The following is a 22345-nucleotide window of genomic DNA, read 5'->3' on the forward strand; positions in this document are numbered from 1 at the left end:
GATGCTTTTAACCTTTAAATAACTACATACATTTATGCAGGTAAATCAGCACTGCTGTGACCAAATGAATCTTGCACAACAGGAAGGAAAAATCTTTCAAAATATAGGCCATATAAAACAATTCCTTTTTTACCATATTTTGGATAACCCATTATTTGATCTGTAACAACCCCCTAGAAAAAAAGCCATAAAACTGCATCAACTTTGCAACAAAATTTGTTTTAATTAACAAGTTGCTTTATGAAAAAAAATGCACAATTCATCAGAAAAAAAAACAGTAGAATTATAACTTAAATAAGTCAATGAACATTATTTCAGAGGTAAAGCTTTAAGACAAACTGCATAATTAAAACTCCATTTATGCAAGTTAAAGCAAGAAGTACAAAAAAAACTATTTCAAGACATCCAGACAGCAGCAAACTAATATAGAACAGTTAAGCTATTTTAGCATACAAATGAGCCAACACAGCCTTAGTACATTACATCATTCTGGCCGTGGAACTAGTGGTGACAGATGAATAGCAACATAATACATGCTAGTTTAACAGCAGCAGCATTTGGATTTGAACTGGAATACGAACACAATGTTGCAGTGATTGGTATCATTTTAGCAGTACTTTCAGAGGAAAGTGAGTGTATTGCACTAAGCTAGTTCTATTTTAGAATGTCCCATACAAATACCAATCCAACATTTTATCTTGCAAATCAACTGCAAATTACATTTTGGTTTCATAAAGGAACATATGTGCAAGATCATTTTTAGGAATAAGGAATGTCAATGAACATGATAGCAAAATTAAGGTGTCTAGAAAGCTGGATCCTGAAAATGACAGCCTATAAAGTAAAATAAAATGCCAATAGAGATTCACATCAATATTTAGTATCATTTTTGTCTCTCATAATGAAAGTAAGAACTGTACAAAGTAAGAAAACTATACAAACTTTACAGATCTCAATAAGTACTTTCTAAAAAAACCTTTCAAAGTCTACAAAGAATCTGGAAAAATACAGTTTGTATTTCTTCTGCCCAATAATCAGTAATATACAGGACATCACTGATGTCAAGATTATAATATAAACAAACCATATGGATGCCCACAGGCTTATTTTTTCCTATAAAAACAAGAGGGTCTGTGTAAGGCTTCCAGGAGTTCTAGCTTCTTATTTGCTTTAATGACATGTAGCCCGATTGCTACACTTGTACAAAAAAGTGCAAGATCTTGTGCCTTTAAAGCTCCAGTATCCCTATTTTCAATGCAAGAGATATCTGGTTTGCCAAACAGTGACCTCTTGCATAAAATGGCTTAAGAGCATTTAGTATTATGATATGCTTAATAAAAATATAAATATCTTTTCCATATAAAAATATTACCAAGAATTTGTGGTACAAACAGGAAATATTTTTAGACAGGTCTTTGAAAGGGCATAATGTAGCTCTCACAGCAACATTACTTATGGATAGAAAACAAAATGTGGGTTGCAGGTACATATTCAATACAATCAAATGATTTCTTCTAGCACTGGTGAACCCTATAGGTCCCGGAAGCCCATCTTTGTATTCGGTTCAGAATTTGGTTTCGCTCTTTGAAAGCCTTATTCAGCAATTTCAGTCATTCTGTTGTAAAGTTTCTTCAGGCTTTACAGGAGTACTGGTCCCTTGCTCAGAAGTGCCTGCATTCTCTATTTCACTGGTCAAATCATTCTCAATCCTCCGTCTTTTCGCAGACTTGTCGTAGCTTTCCTCATGTTTGCCGTTTTCACTTTCTTCGCCAGCAGTACTTCTGCCGTCGCTCAAAGAGTCCTGTTTGCTACAACCGTTAGTGTCTTTGTCTAAGGCAGGTGGCTCCTGGTTGTGGACAGATGGTCCGTTGGCCTGTGTCCCTTCACTTTTTACTTCATTTATCCCAGAAGGAAGGTCCCCCACATTATGTGCAACTATTCCTAAAAAAATATTACCAAGAGTTTAGTGAATTCAGTCACCTACATTACTCAAAGTAACACATGCAATAGTGATTAGAGAAGAGGGTAACTGAACAATGGGTTAATGTTGTGAATGAGATCTATATAATGGAAAAAATAACTTTTTCTCTCTTAGATTGCAGGCAGTGAGGTTTAGCAAATACAAGTAAACATGGATTGAATTTATCTCCCTACAGGGACCTGTTTCAAGTTTCCATGAAAATATGCAGTGATATCTTTGTGTGGACTTTTTTTGTTGTTTGTTGTGCTTCTTATCAAACAATTGTATTCTTTTTGTATGGCTACACACCTGCTGGCATAGCGTAAATAGTTCATTTTATATATACAATGTAACAAAAATGTAAGATGAAGGCAAATGTTTATTCTGCTGTTCTGGTTATGTTCCATTTGGAAACCCTTTCGTCACTATAAAAAGTAAAAAAAGAAAAGACGGTAATAGTTGTCTCCAGTTCAAACCATTCTATTCTCTAGAATGCAGCTCCCACAAATCCCATTAAATGAACTTTACTAAAAGAGACTTTCTGAGAACGGGAAAATATGAATTTACAAAAAAAAGGTTTCTTCAAATTCCGCTCGGGACTTTTTTCATCCCGACTGGTTTTAAAGAAGGGGTGGGGGCTACATCCAGGTGTGGTGTTGGAGGAAGAGGAATGCCGGCTCACCATTCTGATTGCTGCTGTCATCCCTCTCCGAGTAACTGGTGCTGCTGTTGGAGGTAGTGGGGGGAGGAGAAGCAGCGCGGCTTGATGCAGCGCTTTCCGTCTCATCGAGGAGACGATCCATGTAATCTCTGAAAAATCCAAAAGGGGATTACAACTATTTACGTGTACCAGCTGTTCACCGAACGTGAAAGGCTTACACCCAAAACAATGACACTTGTGATAAGAACATATCTACGTTTCAATTCAACCACAATTTCCACCTCATCAAAACATTTTCATTACATTTACTGGTAACTGACAATGATTGCTGCTTCGAGATCCATTTAACAGCTATGCATTACAAAATAAGACTACACCAAAAATGCAATACATACATGTATATCGAACAAGATGGAATATTACTTTATGAGATGTTTAATAAAGGGTATGCATATTAGTCTGCTCTAATTACCAATGGAAATAACTTACGTAACACCTGGATGAAGGTTGTATTTCCTTTTCCCAAGTCTGGTTTGCTGTGCAAAGAAATCATAACGCTCAGATTTCTTCCACATGTAATAAAAGGCCACACATTCTCCTACTGATCTAGTTCTCACCTGAAAAATTTAATTTATCACAAATGAAATTTCTATTAAAAATCAGGGTTATTAAAACATTGAGCTGCATAAAAATATTCATTTAAAAAAAGAAAGAATAAAATCTCAACTTTACAGTTTTACCATTTATTGCCACTTGCATGTTTACTCATAGCTTTGATCTTTTTCCATATGAAATTGTTAGCTTCACAGAATTTACTTTTTAAGCTTGTTTTATTGAAACCAAAGCTGATAAGGGCTAGTGGCATATTCAAATTTGTTTAGGGTCAGGAGCATTCAATTTTCCTTCTATATAAAAGCATTAATTGTGCCTTTAGAAAGACCACATATTGCATTAGGTAAATCTTTATGACAGCATTGATCCGCTCTGGACAATTGCTTAAAAGGGAGATGAGCACAAAAACAAGTGAAAAGAGAGAACTGTTAAGTGTTCACTCATGGTCCTGGAGGGCTGCAATATCTTGTGGTTTTAACTGTATCCTGGACATAGTGATCTTACTGGAATAAGCTGTCTATATAACCACTGATTCCTGTTTACCTAGAATTGAGGATGGTGAAGTTATGTATAAAACCTTATAGACTGCAGCCATCCAGTTTCTCCAGTGAACATCAGTGTTTACACAGATTTTACTTAACAATTCAAGAGCCACACTTTTGATTAAACTGAGCAGCTGTTTTATTATGGCAGTTTGTGCACATTTGAAATATAAATTGTTAAACTATTTATCAACATTACCACCAAGTGATCACACTTGCCTAACTGAATGCAAGTGATGAGGTTTATTTGGATTCTGCAAGTTGTGAATGCTAAATAAAGAAACAGATTAAAAAGGACATTCAAATGATCAAAAACCCTCTATGCTAGGCAAGATGCAAAATATTTTGACTGTTCCTTCAAGGTTTTGATACCATTGGACCATACTACTGGGCTAACAATGCATGATCAGATTTTTGTTCAGAGCAAGAGAGTGTAATTCTTAAAATATTGTGACAAGATTCCTTCTTTAAGGCAACTGCTTAAATTAAAGGGGAACTGCAACTCCAGTTTCTCAGACAGGTTATGAAATCTCAGTAACAAACTGATATTCGATAAAAAAACAACGCAAATTTTGAATTGAGCAGAAAATTGTGAACATGGCAAAAGTACTGCAAGTTGCCATGTTGTCGCAAACCCCTGGTCTTGTCATGGGCCAGAGGGAGAGTTCCCACAAACTGTGATGTGAAGTGGCCCTTCCTGCCCACTGATCACTGTAATGATCAATGTAATGCGATGAAGGAGCGAATACAGGTTGTGTAGTAGACGTTGCACCGCAGAAATGTTCCAAGGTAATCTGCATGCAGAGTTAACAAGTAGTATTTGCCTGCAAAACTGTCCTGAAATCCAGAACAATATTCCTATTGGATTAAAGAGATGTATTCACAAGCCCACTTGTTTACAGTGTAATAAGGCTGCTTCATATCACCAGAAGTTTTGTTGTCTCATTCCAGCTAGAAATTTTAATTTGTGATGTAAATTGGAGGTTTAACAAGTTACTGTTTACAATTTAAGGCGGTCTGAAATGCACTCTTCAATACTGATTCTTTCCATCCCACAAATCTAAACATTGCAGCTCCCCTTTAAGTGTACATTACCAATTTTTAGACAAATCTTGAAATTTTCAACAACTTATAACAGAGGTTTTTATGCATTTTTATAAAAATGTTTGTTGGTTTAAAATGTAAAAAATTGAAAGAAAAATTACCTTGTTTGCTTGTATCAAATGAAAATCCTTTCCATAGGCTTTAAGTCCTTGTTCAAAGTTCCTACATTCTTCCTCTGTCCAAACAGACAGTTCTTCTAAAGACATAAGAGTAAAATGCTGACTCTTCAAGAAGGTTATAATCACATCAAAAATACAAGCTTGAGAATACCAATGTCAATTTGAAAGATGTACAATTATACACTGTAATCTATTTCTGTGAAAGAACATTTCTTGTGTCTACTTCTCAAACCTACAAGCAGATCCTTTTCAGTAAAGAGAGCACCATAACCTTAAAGAATGATTTATGACATCTGAAAATCCAGCATAAAAAATTCCTTACCTCTAGCTGCTTTTACATTAAACCTTAGTCTTCGCAAGGCTTCATCAACATCAAAATTACACTTCACCAACTCATAAAGGGCCTGAAAAAGTAATAAAGGACAATAAGGGAAAAACTGAAAAGGACACCAATTGCTGCTTATTTCTTGCACTTACATCTTTTTAATCCAGTTTAGAAAATTACAGAGAAGTCAAGAGAAATAACCTAATATTTATTTTCACTGCAGCTGCAATGTATCCATTGTAAATAAATGTTTGAGCAATTCTTTACATAAATGTGCATGATATGATGTCTGATACAACTGTAGACTTGAAGTGCAAATCCTCACATATTTCACTGAAAATACAGAAAGCTGTAAACATAGCAGACATTTTTACAGATTTGCAAGACATTGTCAAGAAATGTTTCAAGTCAAATTTCACATCTACACTGCCCGAACACATTTCACAAGAAACAAAATGCCCACATCCCTCTTTCAACTGTACCTGTTCGTTGTCCTTAATGTGAGATCCTTCAGGAATAGCATCTACTCCCTTTTCTTCACCTGTACGTTTGGAAGCCTCAGCCAAAAACTCAACAACTGCATCTTCAGGAAGGAATTCTGGATTCCACAGTAACTGGTCATCATTCTCATACACTGCATTGAAGAAATAATACAATTAGACTCACTGAAGATATTTTCCATCAAATTTAAAAAGTAAAAAAGCAGCAACACTAAGAGTACACAGAGAATAAGAACGCAATCAAGTTTACAAATGAGGGCAGACTTTACTCTATAGGTGTTCCCTGAAAGCCAGAGTATCATTTGCAACAAGATGGCTGGTAGACTTGTTCCATATTCCCACAATCTTATTTATAACGTAGTAGCTATTTTCCCAGTAAAATACACATCACCTTAAGTTTTCCTTTCTGCCTTCTGGTTTCCTTCACTGATGAAACATACCACAAGACCAAACCTCTTTGATATCTCTGAAATTCCTACTATGCAGGATTTGAAAATCACACTGTCCTATATGACTGTCTCATATAAAATATTGCAGGGGCAGGTTAAGAAATGGAAAAATAAATTGCATATATGCTGGTATCTGTGCTCTAAAGCGCTCCTTCACAGCCCTAGTCCTGCCTTTTTTGCCAATTAAAAATGACAAATTCTGTTATTTCAGAACTGCCCTTCAATAAGATGTGCTGCTTGAAATGCAACCAACTGGACCTTGAGTCAGGTTCAGTTTGTTTCATACATGGTTTGTGGTACAACATCTTTAACTTCACTTGCTTTAATACACAGCACCAGCTGTATTATACAGAAATACCTTTCTCATTGTCTTTATATTTACAAAGTCCAGATGGTGTTTCAGCCTGGTACATTGACCCAACCATTATCTCCTGAAAAACAGCAATCATACTGCATCACTTGACATGCACTTTCCATTGTGAAATTTGTGCATTTTCTAAAAGTAAATTATGCACATTAATGCATTCATTCATTTTTAAGTTATTTACCTTTTTCCAGTCTTCCGATGGAATATAATCTTCATCTTCCTCTGATTCTTCTTCAGGGTCATTACCTAGGTTAAAAAAAGATTTAGTAAAAATAGAACATGTGCTGGAAGACTGCATCTATTGGAAATGACCGATTTTCTTATTGAATAAATTAAATCACTTTTCCAAACAATTTTAAAACCCACCGCTTTCCAAACAATCAAACACAGGTGATTAACATAAAGTCTTGTCATTTGACATAGCATAATGTAGGAAAAGGCAATATTGCATTGAGATTATTTTGCTACATACCTTCAAAATATTTGCATCTGCGTGATCGGATTAATTCTGACGTATCAGGAGAAGTGACCGATGGAGTTTGGTCATCATTTGAGGACTGAGTCTCATCCTCTTGACCAGACGAATCCTTAACCCTCTCATCCTGCAAGACAGATCAAGAAGCAATATTTAAAAAAAAAAACAGAAAATTCTGAAAACATGCACTATAGGAGCCAAAGAATGACACAAGGACAGGTCAGTGATTCTGATTTCCATTTTTTGGTACACTATTTGCTGAATATGGTGGGAAAAGACTATGTGGCACATAAATATCTATCAGTTTTTCCACTTTTGCTTCTCACATTCTGAACATGACCAATATTGGAAAAAGAACAAACTGAACCACACACAGGCTATCTTATGAATTATAAGACAGAAATTTCAGGCAATTTTGAAAGTACTATTTGATAAATGAATACATGACAGTGCAGTAAGCTAACCTTATTCCTTTTCAGATCCCCAGTGCTCCCACTGTTCTCATCATTATCTACATCTTCTCCATCCTCCTCCTCCTCCTCCTCCTCCTCCCCTTCTTCTTCTTCATCATCCTCCTCCTCCTCCTCATGAGATCCACCACTTCCATAACCATACAAACTCAGAAGGTCCTGTATTGGCATTTCACCTTCCTGTGACAAAACACACACACCTTCATCAACATGTTCAGCAAACTTTCAGTCCATATAAAAGAAATAATTTCACTAACAATATGCGCTTGCTTTATAAATACAGACATCAGCTTCTCACAGAAAAATCCGATATCTCTCTGACGCACTTAAAAAGCAGCTCCCTGCTTTATATTTTCACTAAACAAACTTTTTAGCTGATCAATTTATTGCCTTCATCACTACTTCAACACCTACTTCAAATTATAGTATCATTAACTATCTAGCTGATATTCATGAAAATAGACAAGAAGCAATTTAAAATTCTTTTCTCCCCCCCCCACCCAAAGTGGCAAATGTGGAGGCCATTCATGTCCCTTTTTACTTTTGCTACTCAAAATTAAAAAAGCAATTGAAGATACTGGACCCACCCGAGCAAGTTCCTCAATTTCAGCACTAAAATTAGTCTCCCCTTCCATTAGTTCTTCTTCTTCAAGGGTTCGTTCATCATCATAATCATGAATGAGCATCTCAGCAGAAGGGTCAAATTCATGGTCATCTGAGCCAGCTGAACCTCCTGACAAAGGACAATTACCCATTTCACACAAAAAAACAAAACAGTATGAATACTTAAACTGGCACCAGTAAAAAATAGTGTCGTGCAAACAATTAAGAAAAAACAAATCAAACATTAGTGGAAGACATCGGATTGAACACAATCTCATGTCAACAACAAAGCCAGAAATTACCTCTGGTCTTGTGCAAAATAAAACTCACTGATGAATTCAACGCCAAAAGAAAAAAAAAAGGGATATTTACCTGGGCTCGAATTCCCAAAGGAGGGCTACAGAAAACAAAATAAAAACTACGTTAACACGTCAGATAAGCAGGGTTAAAGGTTAGATCTGAAATGAGGAAGCTCTATAAACAAACCCGTCTACACTCCTTAATTTCACAGCATTCCAAAACCATGATTAAGCATCCCGATTATCATTAACTACACACAAAATTCAAAAAAGGAAAACCGTTTCAATCTTCGTTTTACTACAAATAAAGGCAGTATTACGGTACAACAAATTAAATAACATTTTTACTATAATTCGTTATATAGAGGGCAAAGGGCTAACAATAAACACACCACACTTAGCTGGTAATAAGCATCTGCACAGTATTTGACCTAGACCATTTTACACGATGTTCATTTTGACCGTAGTTCTTTGGCTTATGATATTATCCCCACTGGAAAAGGGATCAATGAAAAATCATCCGACGAACATTTTAGAACTACTAGCAAACAACTGCCGCTTACATCTTACACAGCGAATCGCTTCTAAACATACATTAGCACAAAATGCTCTACAAGAAAAAAAAATCTGAACTACTAAAACTGGCATAATTGTGTGATAAAAAACAAAATTAAACTCCTTTCTCTTTGCAATATTTTTCATAGGTTGTGATGACCACTATTTTCGCAACAAAAACTAGCTTAAGAGAATTTATTCTACGGTTCTGTCAAAATCGCGAGATTGAACGATGATCTTTTAAATATTGTTAATTAACATCATTACAAACCCACCGATACATAATAAAGAGACAAACGACCACAGACAGCAGTACTTAGCAGGCCTAGTGGATAAAACTGGAAGTTTAAAGGCTCGAAAAGCGCGCCTGAACTACTATAGCTGTACACAAATAAACTGGTAATTACAGCTTAGAATCTTAAAAATCATTTACAAACGCAAATCAAGACATTACAAAGCATCGCCTTACATATCAAAATTGAAAACGCCGTTTTTGTGGACTACCAATTATTTTTTTTAATTATGAAATTACAGAAGTTTGCAAATAACATATTTAAGACAAAATGCAACAAGTTTGAACATTTTTCTGAAAGATTCGAGACAGCATGCATTTGAAAAATATTTTTCGGAGTTTTTATTACTATATTGTTTCCGAGTTTCAACAGTATTCAAATATTACGAAGCAAATCTATTTTACAGAATATTTATATGAGTTTCCTCCTTACCTCCGCCATGTTTGCTATGCTGAGGGTCACATTGCGGGTCATCGCCAGGTCCCGGATGGAGCTTGTTCCGGATCACGTGACTTAGGCTGCCGCTTGCCTTTCGTGTCTTTCAAAGCACTTAATCAAAATAATCAAATCTTTCACACGCACTTTGCACACAACCTAGGTCACCATAACGCTTTCAGTTCCCTTTAAGCAGATGGCCCTTTTGACTTATAAGAAAAATAGCAAAGCAGCTTTTCAAACCCCTGTCTCTGTCGCCCCTTTTTCATGTTGGTAGTTTTCACAGCTGAGCTCTGCAGTATAGTAGCTAACGCACTGAAGTGTAGGACAGGAGGGAGGAGCGTTTGCAAACTACAATATTTCTTCAGAATTTTTTAGGAGGTTTCAAAAATTTAAACCGTGTATATACCTTTCGCTGTACCCGAAAGTCGTTCAACAATAAATAAATGTTTTATTTTTTCCCCTGGATTTATGACGAGTTTTATTTGAATTGCAAATCAAAGAGTCCCCATTGATTAAGCGCGTTGACCATGTGATCGCAGGTTGCCTTAAGAGTTACAGAGCAAAAGACAGCTATTTAAATAATGTGTTGATATGTCAACTTAGCCTGCGTTAAAGACAAAACTGGAGGAAAAATGTAGAACCTCTGTTACTATAATACAGATACTGCGAACAGTGTACATTTTAAAATCTTTCACTATATTATTGGTCGTTCGCTCTTAACTTTAATGGGAGTTTTGGCAAGTCTTGCTTACTGAATTTAAGAAATGCGTTTGTGCAGTTATACAGTTATGGTGCAAAAAAACAACAATACTATGTTGTTGTTATACTAATAGCTCAAAATTTTCCTTGCATAAAAAATCTCAATAACAGAGCGATTTGTACAAGGGCAGGTACCGGGCATAAAGAACTCTGACCCCACGCAGGCTCGCCATAAAAAAGGGGAGGAGCTTATTTCCATGGAAACTTAAAACAAGACAGTTTCCACTATCCGGAAACATACTGGCGTGTTTGAAGAGAATATGTTAATTTAACTTTTCTATTTATTTTTCATTAACCGATTGTAGAGATATTACCAAAATGTCTCATAGCACTGCAAAATTAAAGAAGCCAACTGTTAAAGTAACAGCGTAAGTCTGAAATAGCATCAAATACTTAAATAGCCCGATTTTATAACAACCTCCTCGCTAAGGAGAGCAGTTTAAAACAATAATGTTACAGATTGCAATAATTTTGACTGCATGCTTTATGAATATATGTGATATATTTACTAAAATCTTCTGTTTAGGTCTTCCAGGTTGAATGTAAATGCTAGAATAGCGAATGCATCTATCTCAGGAATGAACAGATTAAACCAAAGTGTAATAAATCGCAGCGGTGTTGGGTCAATGAGCCGGAGAAGTGTGAGTTTACAAGGAGACTGCAAGACGCTCGATAAGAGCGCTCTTCAAACAACCAAACAAGTTGCACAGGTAAAAAATATATATATATTTAAGGAATTGCTGTATATGCAGCAATGAAAAATAAAACCGTATAACCTGTTGCTTTACATTACAAACATGTTGCCAAGGCAAAAAAAAACAACAACATTTAAGGAATTGCTTTAGATCCAGTAATGAGAAATAAAGCCGTAACAGCCTGGTGCTGTGCACTACTTCTTCTATTTCACTCAAATAAATTTTCATTTTTTGAAGGTATTTGATGAAAATGGGAAAGATGTCACTCCTCAGCCACTCTTCCACCCTGATCCAAGTGCAGTGCAGTCCAAACAGAGCAAAATCTTCTCATCTCAGGAGACGTCAGCCAATGCGTCCGATTTCTTATCTACTATATCTGTGTACCAGACTGGGGTCAATGCAAGCTTTGCTGGGCCATTCACTAGGTAATGCAGGTATTATATTTGAAAGCACAATCTAAATAAACCGTTGCTTTGTACAGCATGTATATACTGTATAACCAATCTCTTTGAAGGTGGCGTTTTAGATTTTACATTTGACTGTAGATTACTGTGTGTGTGTTTTGTAAATGACTATTTTCTTTATCACAGGTCAGTTTTTGGAAGCAGTACTGTTTCTAGATCAAGTCAATCAACGATGGAATCAATGAATGAGGAAATTGAGGATCCAGGTTCCAAGCGAGATGTCACCATCAGCCTTTCAGGTTACTGTCGAAGAATTGTGTCCTTTAGTTTGCTGTTCACTGTCAGGAAAAGTCCACTTAAAGGGCTGTGTTGTAGGGCCATTCTGGGATGTATAGTTTGTTATCTTTTACTAAATGTTTAGAAAATTCTATCAAGTAAAAGAAAAAAATGAAGCAGAACGGTGGGGGAGTGGTTAGAATTGCTACCTCGCAGTGCTGGGTCCCTGGGTCTAATTCTGGACTTGGGATGCTATCTGAGTTTGTATGTTCTCTCCATGTTCGTGTGGGTTTCCTCCTGGTGCTCCGGTTTCCTCCCGCAGCCCAGAAACACACACATGATCTTAGCCAAAAGGCCTCAAAAGTGTCTGTCCAAAAGCAGACTGGTAGGTTTATTGGCTTCTTGGAAAATTGGCCCTAGGTGTGAGTCTGTCTCTGTGTCCGCTCTGCCAATTGCTGCTAGGATAGGATCTGGCCCCCTCTTCTACCCCTGCAGCCTTGAATTGGAAGAAACAGTTAGAAAATGGATGAATGGAAAAGAAAAGATGAGAACATTGTCTCCTTTTGAATTCACATTCTTAAAAGCACCTGCTTATCAGTCAACCTCTTGACATTTCTCTAATGTGTACGCAGATGTACAGGTGAGAAGGGAGGAGGTACAGGAACAATTGACAGAAGAAGTGTTGTCTAGCATTGTAGACAGATGTTTGACCGAAACAGAAACCATTTGGCTATTGGACATGCCATCTGTCATGGTGTCTTTGGATTCCGAAGAAGCTGAAACTATCAAGTAGGTTGTTTTTTTGTTTTTCATTTGCATGACGGAATTTATATGAATTTAAGTTGTAAGTGTTCATTTTACATGTGGATCCGATGTGTGGGATGACATCTGCCGATAATGAACACTAAAATAAGTGTTTGGGCGGTGCGGTGGCTCTGTGGCTAAGGATCTGTGCCTGTGGCTGGAAGGTTGCTGGTTTGTATCCTGCGGCCAGCAGAAGAATCCTACGTTTGTCCCCTGAGCAAGGCCCCTTAACCTCAATGGCTCCAGGGGCGCCGTATAAATGGCTGACCCTGCGCTCTGACCCCAAGCGTCTCTCCCTGTCTGAGTGTCTGTGTGTCTCATGGAGAGCAAGTTGGGGTATGCGAAAAGAAAAGTTCCTAAGAAATTGTATATAACTAATAAAGTGATCTTATCTGATAAACATTCAATGTGGCATATCATTTTTATGTTTATCCAAAGGGAGAAAAACAGCAGATATGAGGAAGTTTGTAAAAACAGGGCAGGGAATGACCAGTACGTTGAAAGGATGATGCAGACTTTTAATGGGGCACCAAAAACAAAAGAAGTTCAGTGTGACAAAATCAACATGGTGGATGCAGGTAAACTGGCTCTTGTCCCTAGCACAGGCATATTAACAAACAAAACCAAAATGTATTGGGTATTTCTGACTTTTACCCAGGTTAAGCCTGAAACCATCCTCACTGAGAACACCATTCAACAGGGAAATTCCAGTAACAGAATACTTATCCAAAATAGATTTATACTATTGTTGATACACCCTCGTTGGTTTGGCGAGGTTGCTTAGTCATTTCAGACTAATATTTGGATTCAGCTAATTATATTTTCCTCTCAAATGAGAGGAAGATTGCATTCATGCTTTAAAGAAAGTCTGACTCCTAACCCAAACCTTAGCTAGAGTTAGATCCCTTCTCATCCTGTATTACTTATCCTTTGTTTTTAAATTCTGTAGTCCCTCATCTATTTTACTGAAAACTAATATCTTAATATATTGTTTTCAGCTGTGATGGCAACCACATGGGACATGTATGATACTTTCAACACCTCTACCGCAGAAGGAGAGCCTATAAAGGCATTGGAAACAGATAAATCTGTCCGCCCAGAAAGTGTTTCAAGCCACAGATTGGATGCAAGCAGAGCTCCTGAAAGAGCAATGTCGATTATAAGTACAACAAGTATAAGTAAGGGACTTGAGTGTATCATTCCAAAAATACAATTTTAAATTTAAATGTTGATTTAAGTTAAGAAAATGGTTTAATATATAATATATAATATAAAATAATCGCTGTGTTTCAGCTAGCTGTTCCAGTTCAGGGATGGATATAGAGAGTGCTGTCCTACCAATGATGCCTACAGAAGATGAGCTAGATTCTGAATTAATCCTGCAGTCTGAAAAATTCCAACAGGATTTATTTGTTATGGAGAGAATCCTCATGGAAAACATCTTTCAGCCCAAGCTGGCAGCCTATAGACAACTCCCAATACTTATAGGTACTTTCTTATATTACTTGCATAATGTGAAAATTGATAGAATGTGAAATTCAGTTCTTATTCATATTGTTTATGATGCCATACCAAGTAATTATGCATATTTTAGCTGTATAAAAACAAATTTTGTAGTACTGCTTTGGTGATAGAGGACTTTGGATGAGGTGTGCATTATATGTATTGCATTATTATTGAAGACGTCAAAAATTAGAAAAAATATTTTGTGTAATGTAGTTTAGTAGGCATGATTAATTTAACCATGAAATACTAATGAAAACCACATTGACAGAAAAAGAGTCAAATTATGAATTAAGCACTGTTAAGTAAAGTGTATTGTACATTGTAATAAGGAGGCTTAGTCTGAGACATTTATTGTTTTCAGTTCTGTGGTTTGTAGCCATTGACATGTCATTTACGAGACCTTTTACACTGTGTAGACCCCGACTGTATACGTGAAGAGGAAGGGGTTATCGAAGGTGACAAAGAAGAGGTGACCGCTGTAGAAACTTCGGCGCCAGCGTTAGATCGCCTGTGGTCTTTTACATGTGATCTCACAAAGGGTCGCAATGTAAGCAGCATGGCATGGAACAAGAAGAATACGGTAAATCCGATTTTTCTTTTGCAATTTTGTGTAGTTTTTGATCATTGTAACTCAGGAATTGCACCTGTCGCTTGCCCGGGATAGGCTTTGGCACCCCTGTGACCTTGAACCCATTAATTGGTACTGCTTGTACTGCTGATCCTTAGATAACCCTTAAATCCTGATCCTTAAATAAAAGCAAAGTGAAGCAGGATGCATAGTGTATGTTATCCAAATAAACATTGGTGGAAAATCAAAAAATGCCATGAGAACTATCTAATTATTGTGCTTGTACCAGATTGTACCTGAATCTATGTAATCTTTTCTCCCTTGTAGGACCTTCTGGCTGTTGGATATGGGCAGTTTGATTTCAGGGACCAGAAATCTGGACTAGTCTGTTGTTGGTCTTTGAAGAATCCAATGGTATGGATGAGAAGCTCTTAAGATTTTTATATTGTATTAAATTCTGAGCCCTAGAATATTTTTGGTTCGTATTATTACAAATGACAACAAGGTCAATGCAACGACCACATTTGTCTGATAAATTCTTTCACTTGAATTGAATTCATTTCAGGTGGCAGAAACCATTTATTTGGAACGTCATCTGAATTCTCAAATTTTTGAGATTGTTGTTATTAAAGGATTGTAACTAGTCTGTTGTTAATAAAGACTGTATTCTCTGTTTAGTGGCCAGAAAGAATCTTCCATTGTGAAAGCGGCGTGACAGCTTTGGACTTCTCTGCTAATAGTGCAAATCTGTTGGCCGTGGGAATGCATGATGGAAGTATAGCAATCTACAGTGTGCAGAGCAAAGACAAGACACCAGTAATAGACAGCAGGTGGGGCTGTAATCACGGAAAAATAGAACTAGAATTACTTAAATCCAGTTTTGGAGGACTTCCATTCCTTGGGTCTTCTAGGCTTCTTCATTGCTTTAGCATCTGAAAACTAGAAGAGGGTGCTAAATAGGTCTGATTAAACCAATAATTAGCTCAATGATGTATTTAAGGGATCAGACAGAATGAAGACCTTCCAAGATCAGATCTGGATTAGATGCAGTGTACTGCATGTTTACAGTTCATTTTCTTTACATTCTTTAAGTATCCTTTAACTACTTAAGTAAATACTGCTAGTTTAAACATTTAATCAAATTGATGTATACCTTTAATGTCAGCATCATTCTTACTTAAAGAATAGTTAAAGTTACATTAATAAAAAGTTGAACCAAACTTCCAAGCCCATAAACTGAGAAACTGAGATGATGGTAAACTGAAAACAGTATAAAGAAGTCTTTTGTTTTTGCTAGTTGCTGAACACTTGTTATTTAAACCAAAGAGAAATCCCCTATCAATTCATGGGTTTGTGATTTGCGTTTGGTGAGTTGTTTGACAATTTGATTTAAACTGGGCCTAAATGTCAAGAAAACAGACCATTTTCGAATGGAATTAAACTGCATTTATTCCATATTAGAATTATTTTTTAAATTGTGTTTAATTGAGTTGGCACAGTTTTGTAAAAAATGTCCTAATGCTATTTTGGTCATTTATTTCTAGACAGTTCCTGTTAATGGTAGATTTTTAGTTTGATGTAGATTCTCAATCTGGAAGAATGTGATGGAAAGGATGTAACTTTAATATGAGAAGTGTGAGTCACAGTAAATATGAAGTTTTATGAGGCACATGAATCTTATTTCTTGTTTTTAACCATGCTTTATGTCATTTGAAATGTTCTTATTAGGTTCTTGGTTTTGCTTTTCATTGTGTCAAAGAGTGAAGCAAACTTCCAGTGCTTGGCTGCAGTAATTTAGTTGTAATGGGAATCTACACTACATTCATGTTACAGTTTCATTAACATAATGTCATTATTAGTGTTCTAAAAGTGTCGCTTCAATGGGCAATGAATATGGTTTATTAAATTAAAAGCATACTGTGATAGTCGGCATAGAAAAACAATATAAAAATGAGTAGTGATATATTATACAGTACATGTTAAGTTGTAACTGACTGTACTGAGCTGCATTAGTCTTTTCTGTATGGGTTTAAGCATCTGAAATCAACTTTCATTTTTCAGTGATTGTGCTAACAAGCACGCCAGCCCTGTATGGCAAGTCAAGTGGATAGAGCAGGAGAAGGGAACTACAGGAGAGGACAAGGGGGAGACCCTCATTTCAGTGTCTGCAGATGGCAGGATTACCAAATGGTACCTTAGAAAAGGCCTAGACTGCATTGGTAAATCATTGATTTCTTTTTATTCATTTTACTCAATGGACACCACCTTTGAAATAGCTTTACAAAGCACATTTTATCATTTTAGACATAGTTGCAATGCCTTACAGTACTGGAGCTCTGGGTTCAATTGCAGACTGGGGTGCTGTCTGTGTGGAGTTTGTATGTTCTCCCCGAGTTCTCTTGGTTCTCCTCCAGGTGCTCCAGATTCTTTCCACAGTCAAAATAATTGGCTTCTGGGAAAGGTGGCCCTGGTGCGAGTGTGTGTGTCTCTGTGCACTGTCGTGCAGTGGACTGGTGTCCCATCCAGGGTTTATCCAGATTTTTGCCTGTTGTTTGCCAGGATAAGCTCAGGCTCCCAAATGACCCTGAACTGGAAGAAGTGGTTAGAAAATGGATACATGGATAATATATTTTTTTCCTTCATTTGCTTGAAAAGAATGTAGGATGTTCCCTGAATAAGTTGCCGTTTCTGATGAATATCTCTGGGGGAGGGGGTTTATGGTGTGGCAAGAATCGGCTTGCTTTTTTTTAATAATTGAGTTTGTATCTTTCAGAATTTTAACATTTGCTGGGAAAACAAAAATTAAAAGCTATTTTTTTTTTCTCAGACCTGATCAAACTTAAAAGGACGAGAAATGAAAAAGTCAAGAAACCAGCAGGTGAGAAAGAACGAAAGAGTGAGGCTTTAATTTCAAGACAGGCACCTGGGCTGTGTTTTGATTTCCATCCTAAGGCAAGTTTGACATTTCCTTTAACTAATTAATATATTATTAATGCATATTAATGTATAATGGCACTGCAATATTGACATATTGACACAACAATATTTTCATTAGAATAATTAGTCTTTCAGAACTGAATTAGTGATAAAGTAAGCAGATATGCTGATTATGTTGTATTTATTTGTGAACTTCTCCAATAATGGAATACAAGATTTATTAGTGACATTTCAGAGAAATTAAATGTCTTCTGAGTTACATAACTAAGCATTTTAGATGGACTAATCCAGTAATTCAGGCAAGCACAATTACTTTTGTGTTCTGGGTTATCCCAGTGAACTCTGTTATGTTGACATTATTATTTGGCATTGATTCACTTGTTTTTCATTTCCTTGCAGGACTCCAACATTTATCTGGCTGGCACAGAAGAAGGTTATATTCATAAATGTTCATGTTCATATAATGAACAATATCTGGAGACTTATAGTGCTCACAAAGTATGTCTTTGTTAGTTACTTTTTGTATATTATATGGAAGACGTAGTCTGTAAAGTTAATGACTACATAGCTGTTTAAATCTATCTAGTAGAAGTATAATTTTTTATTTCTGTGGTTTTGTCTATAAAATAGTTTTAGCACTGTGGCTTATGTCTTGGTGTTTTCCTGAATCTCATTTCATTACTCAGTTTAATCTTTTAATGTACCCTTCATAGATATGAAGCTGTGTAGAATAAAAATATTTCAAACGGAAAGCTGTCTTGACTGAAGACAGTCAACGTATATAATGTTTTGCTTAAATCTTTCAAGAAAAACACATTAGCTTTTCAGATGCTAGATATTTACAACAACATACTGTATTTGCTTTCTAATTCTAAATGTAGAATCTATCACCTGAGGAAAGGTTACATGACTGTTTCTCTTTCAGGGGCCTATTTACAAAATTGCCTGGTCCCCCTTTTGCCCTGATGTGTTTCTGAGTTGTTCAGCTGACTGGACTATTCATCTCTGGAGGCAAGATCTGTTTAAACCAGTTCTTGGCTTTGCCTCCACGTACAGAGCTGTGTTTGACATAATGTGGTCCCCTAAATTGGCCACTGTGTTTGGAGCAGTGAATGAAGGAAGAGTAGAGATCTGGAATCTTGGTTCTAGCATGTAAGTGTTCCCACCTACAAAAACGTTTTTCTTTCAGTACGGCAGTGTCACTTTGTGCGTGACTATGTTGCGTCTGTATCTGAACATTTTATTTTTTTCAGTACAGTTTTTTCACTAAGAACTTTAAAACCTATATGTAAATTATAATACAATGAAAAATCACACTGTGAAAATAGACACCATTACTACTACTGGAATATACATTCCAGTACAAATATATATTCCAACAAATTGATTAGATTAAGTTTTGTTTGCTTGTCTTTGGTACTTTCAGTAGACATCAGAAACAAGCAGGCTGTGAAGAGACTGTGAGACTTAAGAATGTAGAATGTAACCCCTAGAATAACCAATAACTGAATTTTTGAAGTTTAGTCTGTTGCCGTAGTGGAATTTTCTGTTGTTTGGAAGAGACACTGCAAGGTTTGGGGTGTACATATGCCTGAGAGATGGTGACTGAATCCTGTCTGGGGATGTGCTGCACCTGTGTATCCTTGCCGTAAATGCAGTCGTTACCAAATGAGCTAGTTTACTTAGTAAGACTATAGACATACTGTATTAGGCTGTAAAATTTAAAGTCATTTTTTGTATCCTTTTCCATCTGCAGTTTTATCTGCTGTTTACCTTTAGTAAAAGAAAATGAAATCATTTATTACTGTGTTAAGGACCATAGACACTATTCATCAATACAGTAACATTGGAAATAACACTTACATCATGTATTTCAGTCTGGACCCTATTGCTGTGAGCTCCGCCAGCCCTGGGATAAAACTGACCTCATTCCTGTTTGCCAGTGAAACGGACTGTATTCTCGTTGGAGACAGTGACGGACAAGTCAGTGTTTATGAAATGAAGAACTTGCCTACTGGAAACAGTACTCAGGTAGATCTAAATTAAAAAAGGAACAAACAAACATAAGGATAGCTTTTTATAATTCCAAAAAAAGAATGAATACATTTTTACACATTTGATGTAATTCACCCCATTATCGTGGGATGGGATTGTATTTTTGGCTGTTTTCACTTATTTTCAGTTTACAGTAGTTTACTAATTTTGTAATACTTGTGACCTTATGTTTAGCTGTAATAAGAATGATCTCAGTACCATGTAAGAGTCACTTTATGATATGTCATTTTCAGAAAATTAGAGTGCCATTTAGCAATTAGCATTTATTACAATTGTCTGCACTCTCTTAAGTTGTTTGTCTGATTCTTGAAAACAGAGAAACCTTATCTTGTCCATCTGAGCTCTTGTCAGTGAACCCTGAAAGATTTGTTTTTTTCAACCTGCTGAAATCTGCCAAGCTAATGTTTCACATACTAATGTAGCCATTTTGTTAAATTCACTGTTAGTTACCCATTTAAACACCAAGGTATGGTAATTAAAGTAGTGCATGGAAGTAAGTATACATCCTACTCATAGCTTGGGTAAATAACTAAGAAAGGTAATTTTACTTGTTTTAAATATTTTTTGTTCACAGGTGAATGCATTATACGACATAATTGGGTCAACCCTGGCAAGTCAGCTGTAATAAACATCAACACTGAAGACGCAAGAGACAAGTATACTGTATTTCTGGGCACATGTTGTTTGTGTATTACATTTATAATAGGAATCTAAATAAAATTAACATTTCCATTTTTTGTCGTTCTGTTTACATCATGGATAGTTAGACAAGTACAATGGTAGACAGAAAGTCTCATGTGAAGAAGATCGATCCGATTAAAGCATTTAAACTGTCTTATTCAGTTGACATTACCCAGAAATATACATCTTATTATTTAAGCTTTAAATCCAGAGTAATAGCATAATACACTGTTCACAAAAATTAGACAATATCTGATTTTGAAACAGAATTATAAAATGTCATATGAATAAGCTTGGACTGTAATGTGGGATGGACATGCACAAGTAGCGAGGGTCATTCACGTATTAGGTAGACAGTAAAACATGAAATAATACTTGAGGTTTTCACATAGTGGTTTGTGCAACCACAAGGCATGAAATACAAATCAAAGGTGAGGGAGAATGTATACAACACTTGCATTCATTCCTTTCTACTGTTTAACCAAACAACATCTAACAAAAAATGGAAGGACACCTGACAGAATACTCCAGAGCACAAGGATCCAAAGCTTTGCCAGCCTCTTGTGTTCTTTTTCCCAGTAAGCCAGAAATATCACTGATGTCCTATACGTTAAATGTCCCAGATGTACCCCTAGCAACAATGCTGGGCACTAGTGCGTTGTGTAACTGTGTTCAAAGTGTGACAGATCAGTAGAAACTACCATAGTAATCCACAAATGTGCAGGTTTCAGTGGAAACCATGATAGATAGCCCTATTTCTATGCAACCTATGAAGTCAAGATGCAGGCAGGCAGGCTAGTCCATAGTGTCTTATCCAATATATACCAGCCTGTGACATGTGATATGTTTTTAGAATAGCCAAGGTTCGGTTTAGGATTCCAACATGTAGAAAATTAGTGACTAACTTCTAAATGGGCTAGACTAACTGAATGGCTCATTCTTGTTTCTAACTATTTAGTTTCTTATTTCTGGATGAACCATTGTGTTGGATCTTACAGGGAAACATGGCTTGCCAAGATGAATGAAAGTGGATTGCTCAGGATCCAAGTAGTAGAATCATTAGAAGCTTGAGACATTGATGCCAAGCTCACCTTAAAGTTAATGGTGAACCATGCTGTTACTGATGTTTTGAAAATACTGTATACTGGTGACCATCCTTCATCCCTTATTGGCACTTCAAGTCAGGCTCTGTCAGTGACATTTTTGTACTCTAAAATAATACCTGTAATGACCCCATGAGTTAGATTAATTTTAACTCTTTTACAATACAATCTTAGCTAAATACTTCCTACTTTTGAGAGTTAGATCACTTATAAACCATACTATAAACAAAACAGGTTACACAGAATTAATATATATATATAATTTTAGAGAATATTTTTAAATAATTGGATTTGAACATTTCAACAAGAAACGAAAATAAACTTATTAACCAAACTACAGTACAATGCTTCTAGGTTAAAAGTAGTTCCCTGATTCATGAACATATATAGAACAATGTTAACTAATTTGAGTTTCATTAATTTCATTTAATAAATTTGCACTTTTTGATCATACAGTATGATGTTCTGTCCTGCTTGTGTTTAAAACCATTAAAGTCAACATTTGAATAAGATAAACATTAAAAGTTGAATACCTGAAATGCAATCAGTTATCTACTGTACATAACTAGAATGTTTAATTTTCAATTATCACAATTAAGTGTCTGTATTTTGTTGGTAGAAATTTCAGGTACTTTTTAGTAGTGGAAATGTATCATTAAAAGATTATGGATCTGTAAAATGTGATTTCTTATACTTTTATTTAATATGTCACCAGGAATATTTCTTGCTGGTTAATATGCAAATATCACAAAAAACCTTAGTGAAAAATATGCAAGCAGATGTGA

At 36.0% G+C, this 22345-nt stretch overlaps 2 protein-coding genes across 4 annotated transcripts; one reads left to right on the forward strand and one right to left on the reverse strand.

The window, feature by feature from the left end:
- Window positions 1-201: 201 nt before the first annotated feature.
- mier1a (mesoderm induction early response 1a, transcriptional regulator) lies at window positions 202-9893 on the reverse strand. 3 transcript variants are annotated; one of them, XM_088928254.1, is made up of 13 exons: window positions 9767-9893; window positions 8560-8584; window positions 8172-8317; window positions 7579-7764; window positions 7112-7241; window positions 6821-6885; window positions 6631-6703; window positions 5806-5957; window positions 5321-5402; window positions 4981-5075; window positions 3111-3238; window positions 2643-2770; window positions 202-1941 (listed from the first exon to the last, which is right to left on the reverse strand). In XM_088928254.1, the coding sequence occupies exons 1-13, from the start codon at window positions 9806-9808 to the stop codon at window positions 1607-1609; spliced, it is 1587 nt and encodes a 528-aa protein (XP_088784380.1). In that variant the 5' UTR covers window positions 9809-9893; the 3' UTR covers window positions 202-1606. The 3 variants fall into 3 exon arrangements, with proteins under 3 accessions (XP_088784380.1, XP_088784381.1, XP_088784379.1); XM_088928255.1 differs by lacking the exons at window positions 8560-8584; window positions 9767-9893 and having other exon boundaries at window positions 3111-3157; window positions 8172-8468; XM_088928253.1 differs by lacking the exons at window positions 8560-8584; window positions 9767-9893 and having other exon boundaries at window positions 8172-8467.
- Window positions 9894-10849: 956 nt separating this feature from the next.
- Window positions 10850-20401, forward strand: dnai4 (dynein axonemal intermediate chain 4). The gene is made up of 17 exons (XM_088928256.1): window positions 10850-10899; window positions 11058-11241; window positions 11464-11651; window positions 11817-11929; window positions 12539-12695; window positions 13149-13288; window positions 13709-13888; window positions 14004-14198; window positions 14633-14796; window positions 15112-15198; window positions 15463-15614; window positions 16846-17003; window positions 17612-17736; window positions 18121-18219; window positions 18647-18873; window positions 19599-19752; window positions 20351-20401. The coding sequence occupies exons 1-17, from the start codon at window positions 10850-10852 to the stop codon at window positions 20399-20401; spliced, it is 2424 nt and encodes an 807-aa protein (XP_088784382.1).
- Window positions 20402-22345: the final 1944 nt, after the last annotated feature.

Source organism: Atractosteus spatula, chromosome 11, assembly GCF_055471065.1.
Source record: "Atractosteus spatula isolate fAtrSpa1 chromosome 11, fAtrSpa1.hap1, whole genome shotgun sequence".
NCBI lineage: Eukaryota > Metazoa > Chordata > Actinopteri > Semionotiformes > Lepisosteidae > Atractosteus > Atractosteus spatula.

What these genes read in the sequence shown, in the direction of transcription:
- mier1a (XM_088928253.1), bottom strand. Translation starts at nt 8,465, where the DNA reads ATGAGATTGTGTTCAATCCGATGTCTTCCACTAATGTTTGATTTGTTT. An exon ending in ACATTAAGGACAACGAACAG is followed by an intron (nt 5,403 to 5,805) that starts GTACAGTTGAAA and finishes TTACTTTTTCAG; the next exon opens with GCCCTTTATGAGTTGGTGAA. An exon ending in AACCTTCATCCAGGTGTTAC is followed by an intron (nt 2,771 to 3,110) that starts GTAAGTTATTTC and finishes TGGATTTTTCAG; the next exon opens with AGATTACATGGATCGTCTCC.
- dnai4 (XM_088928256.1), top strand. Translation starts at nt 10,850, where the DNA reads ATGTCTCATAGCACTGCAAAATTAAAGAAGCCAACTGTTAAAGTAACA. An exon ending in CAACCAAACAAGTTGCACAG is followed by an intron (nt 11,242 to 11,463) that starts GTAAAAAATATA and finishes CATTTTTTGAAG; the next exon opens with GTATTTGATGAAAATGGGAA. An exon ending in TTTGCTGGGCCATTCACTAG is followed by an intron (nt 11,652 to 11,816) that starts GTAATGCAGGTA and finishes TCTTTATCACAG; the next exon opens with GTCAGTTTTTGGAAGCAGTA.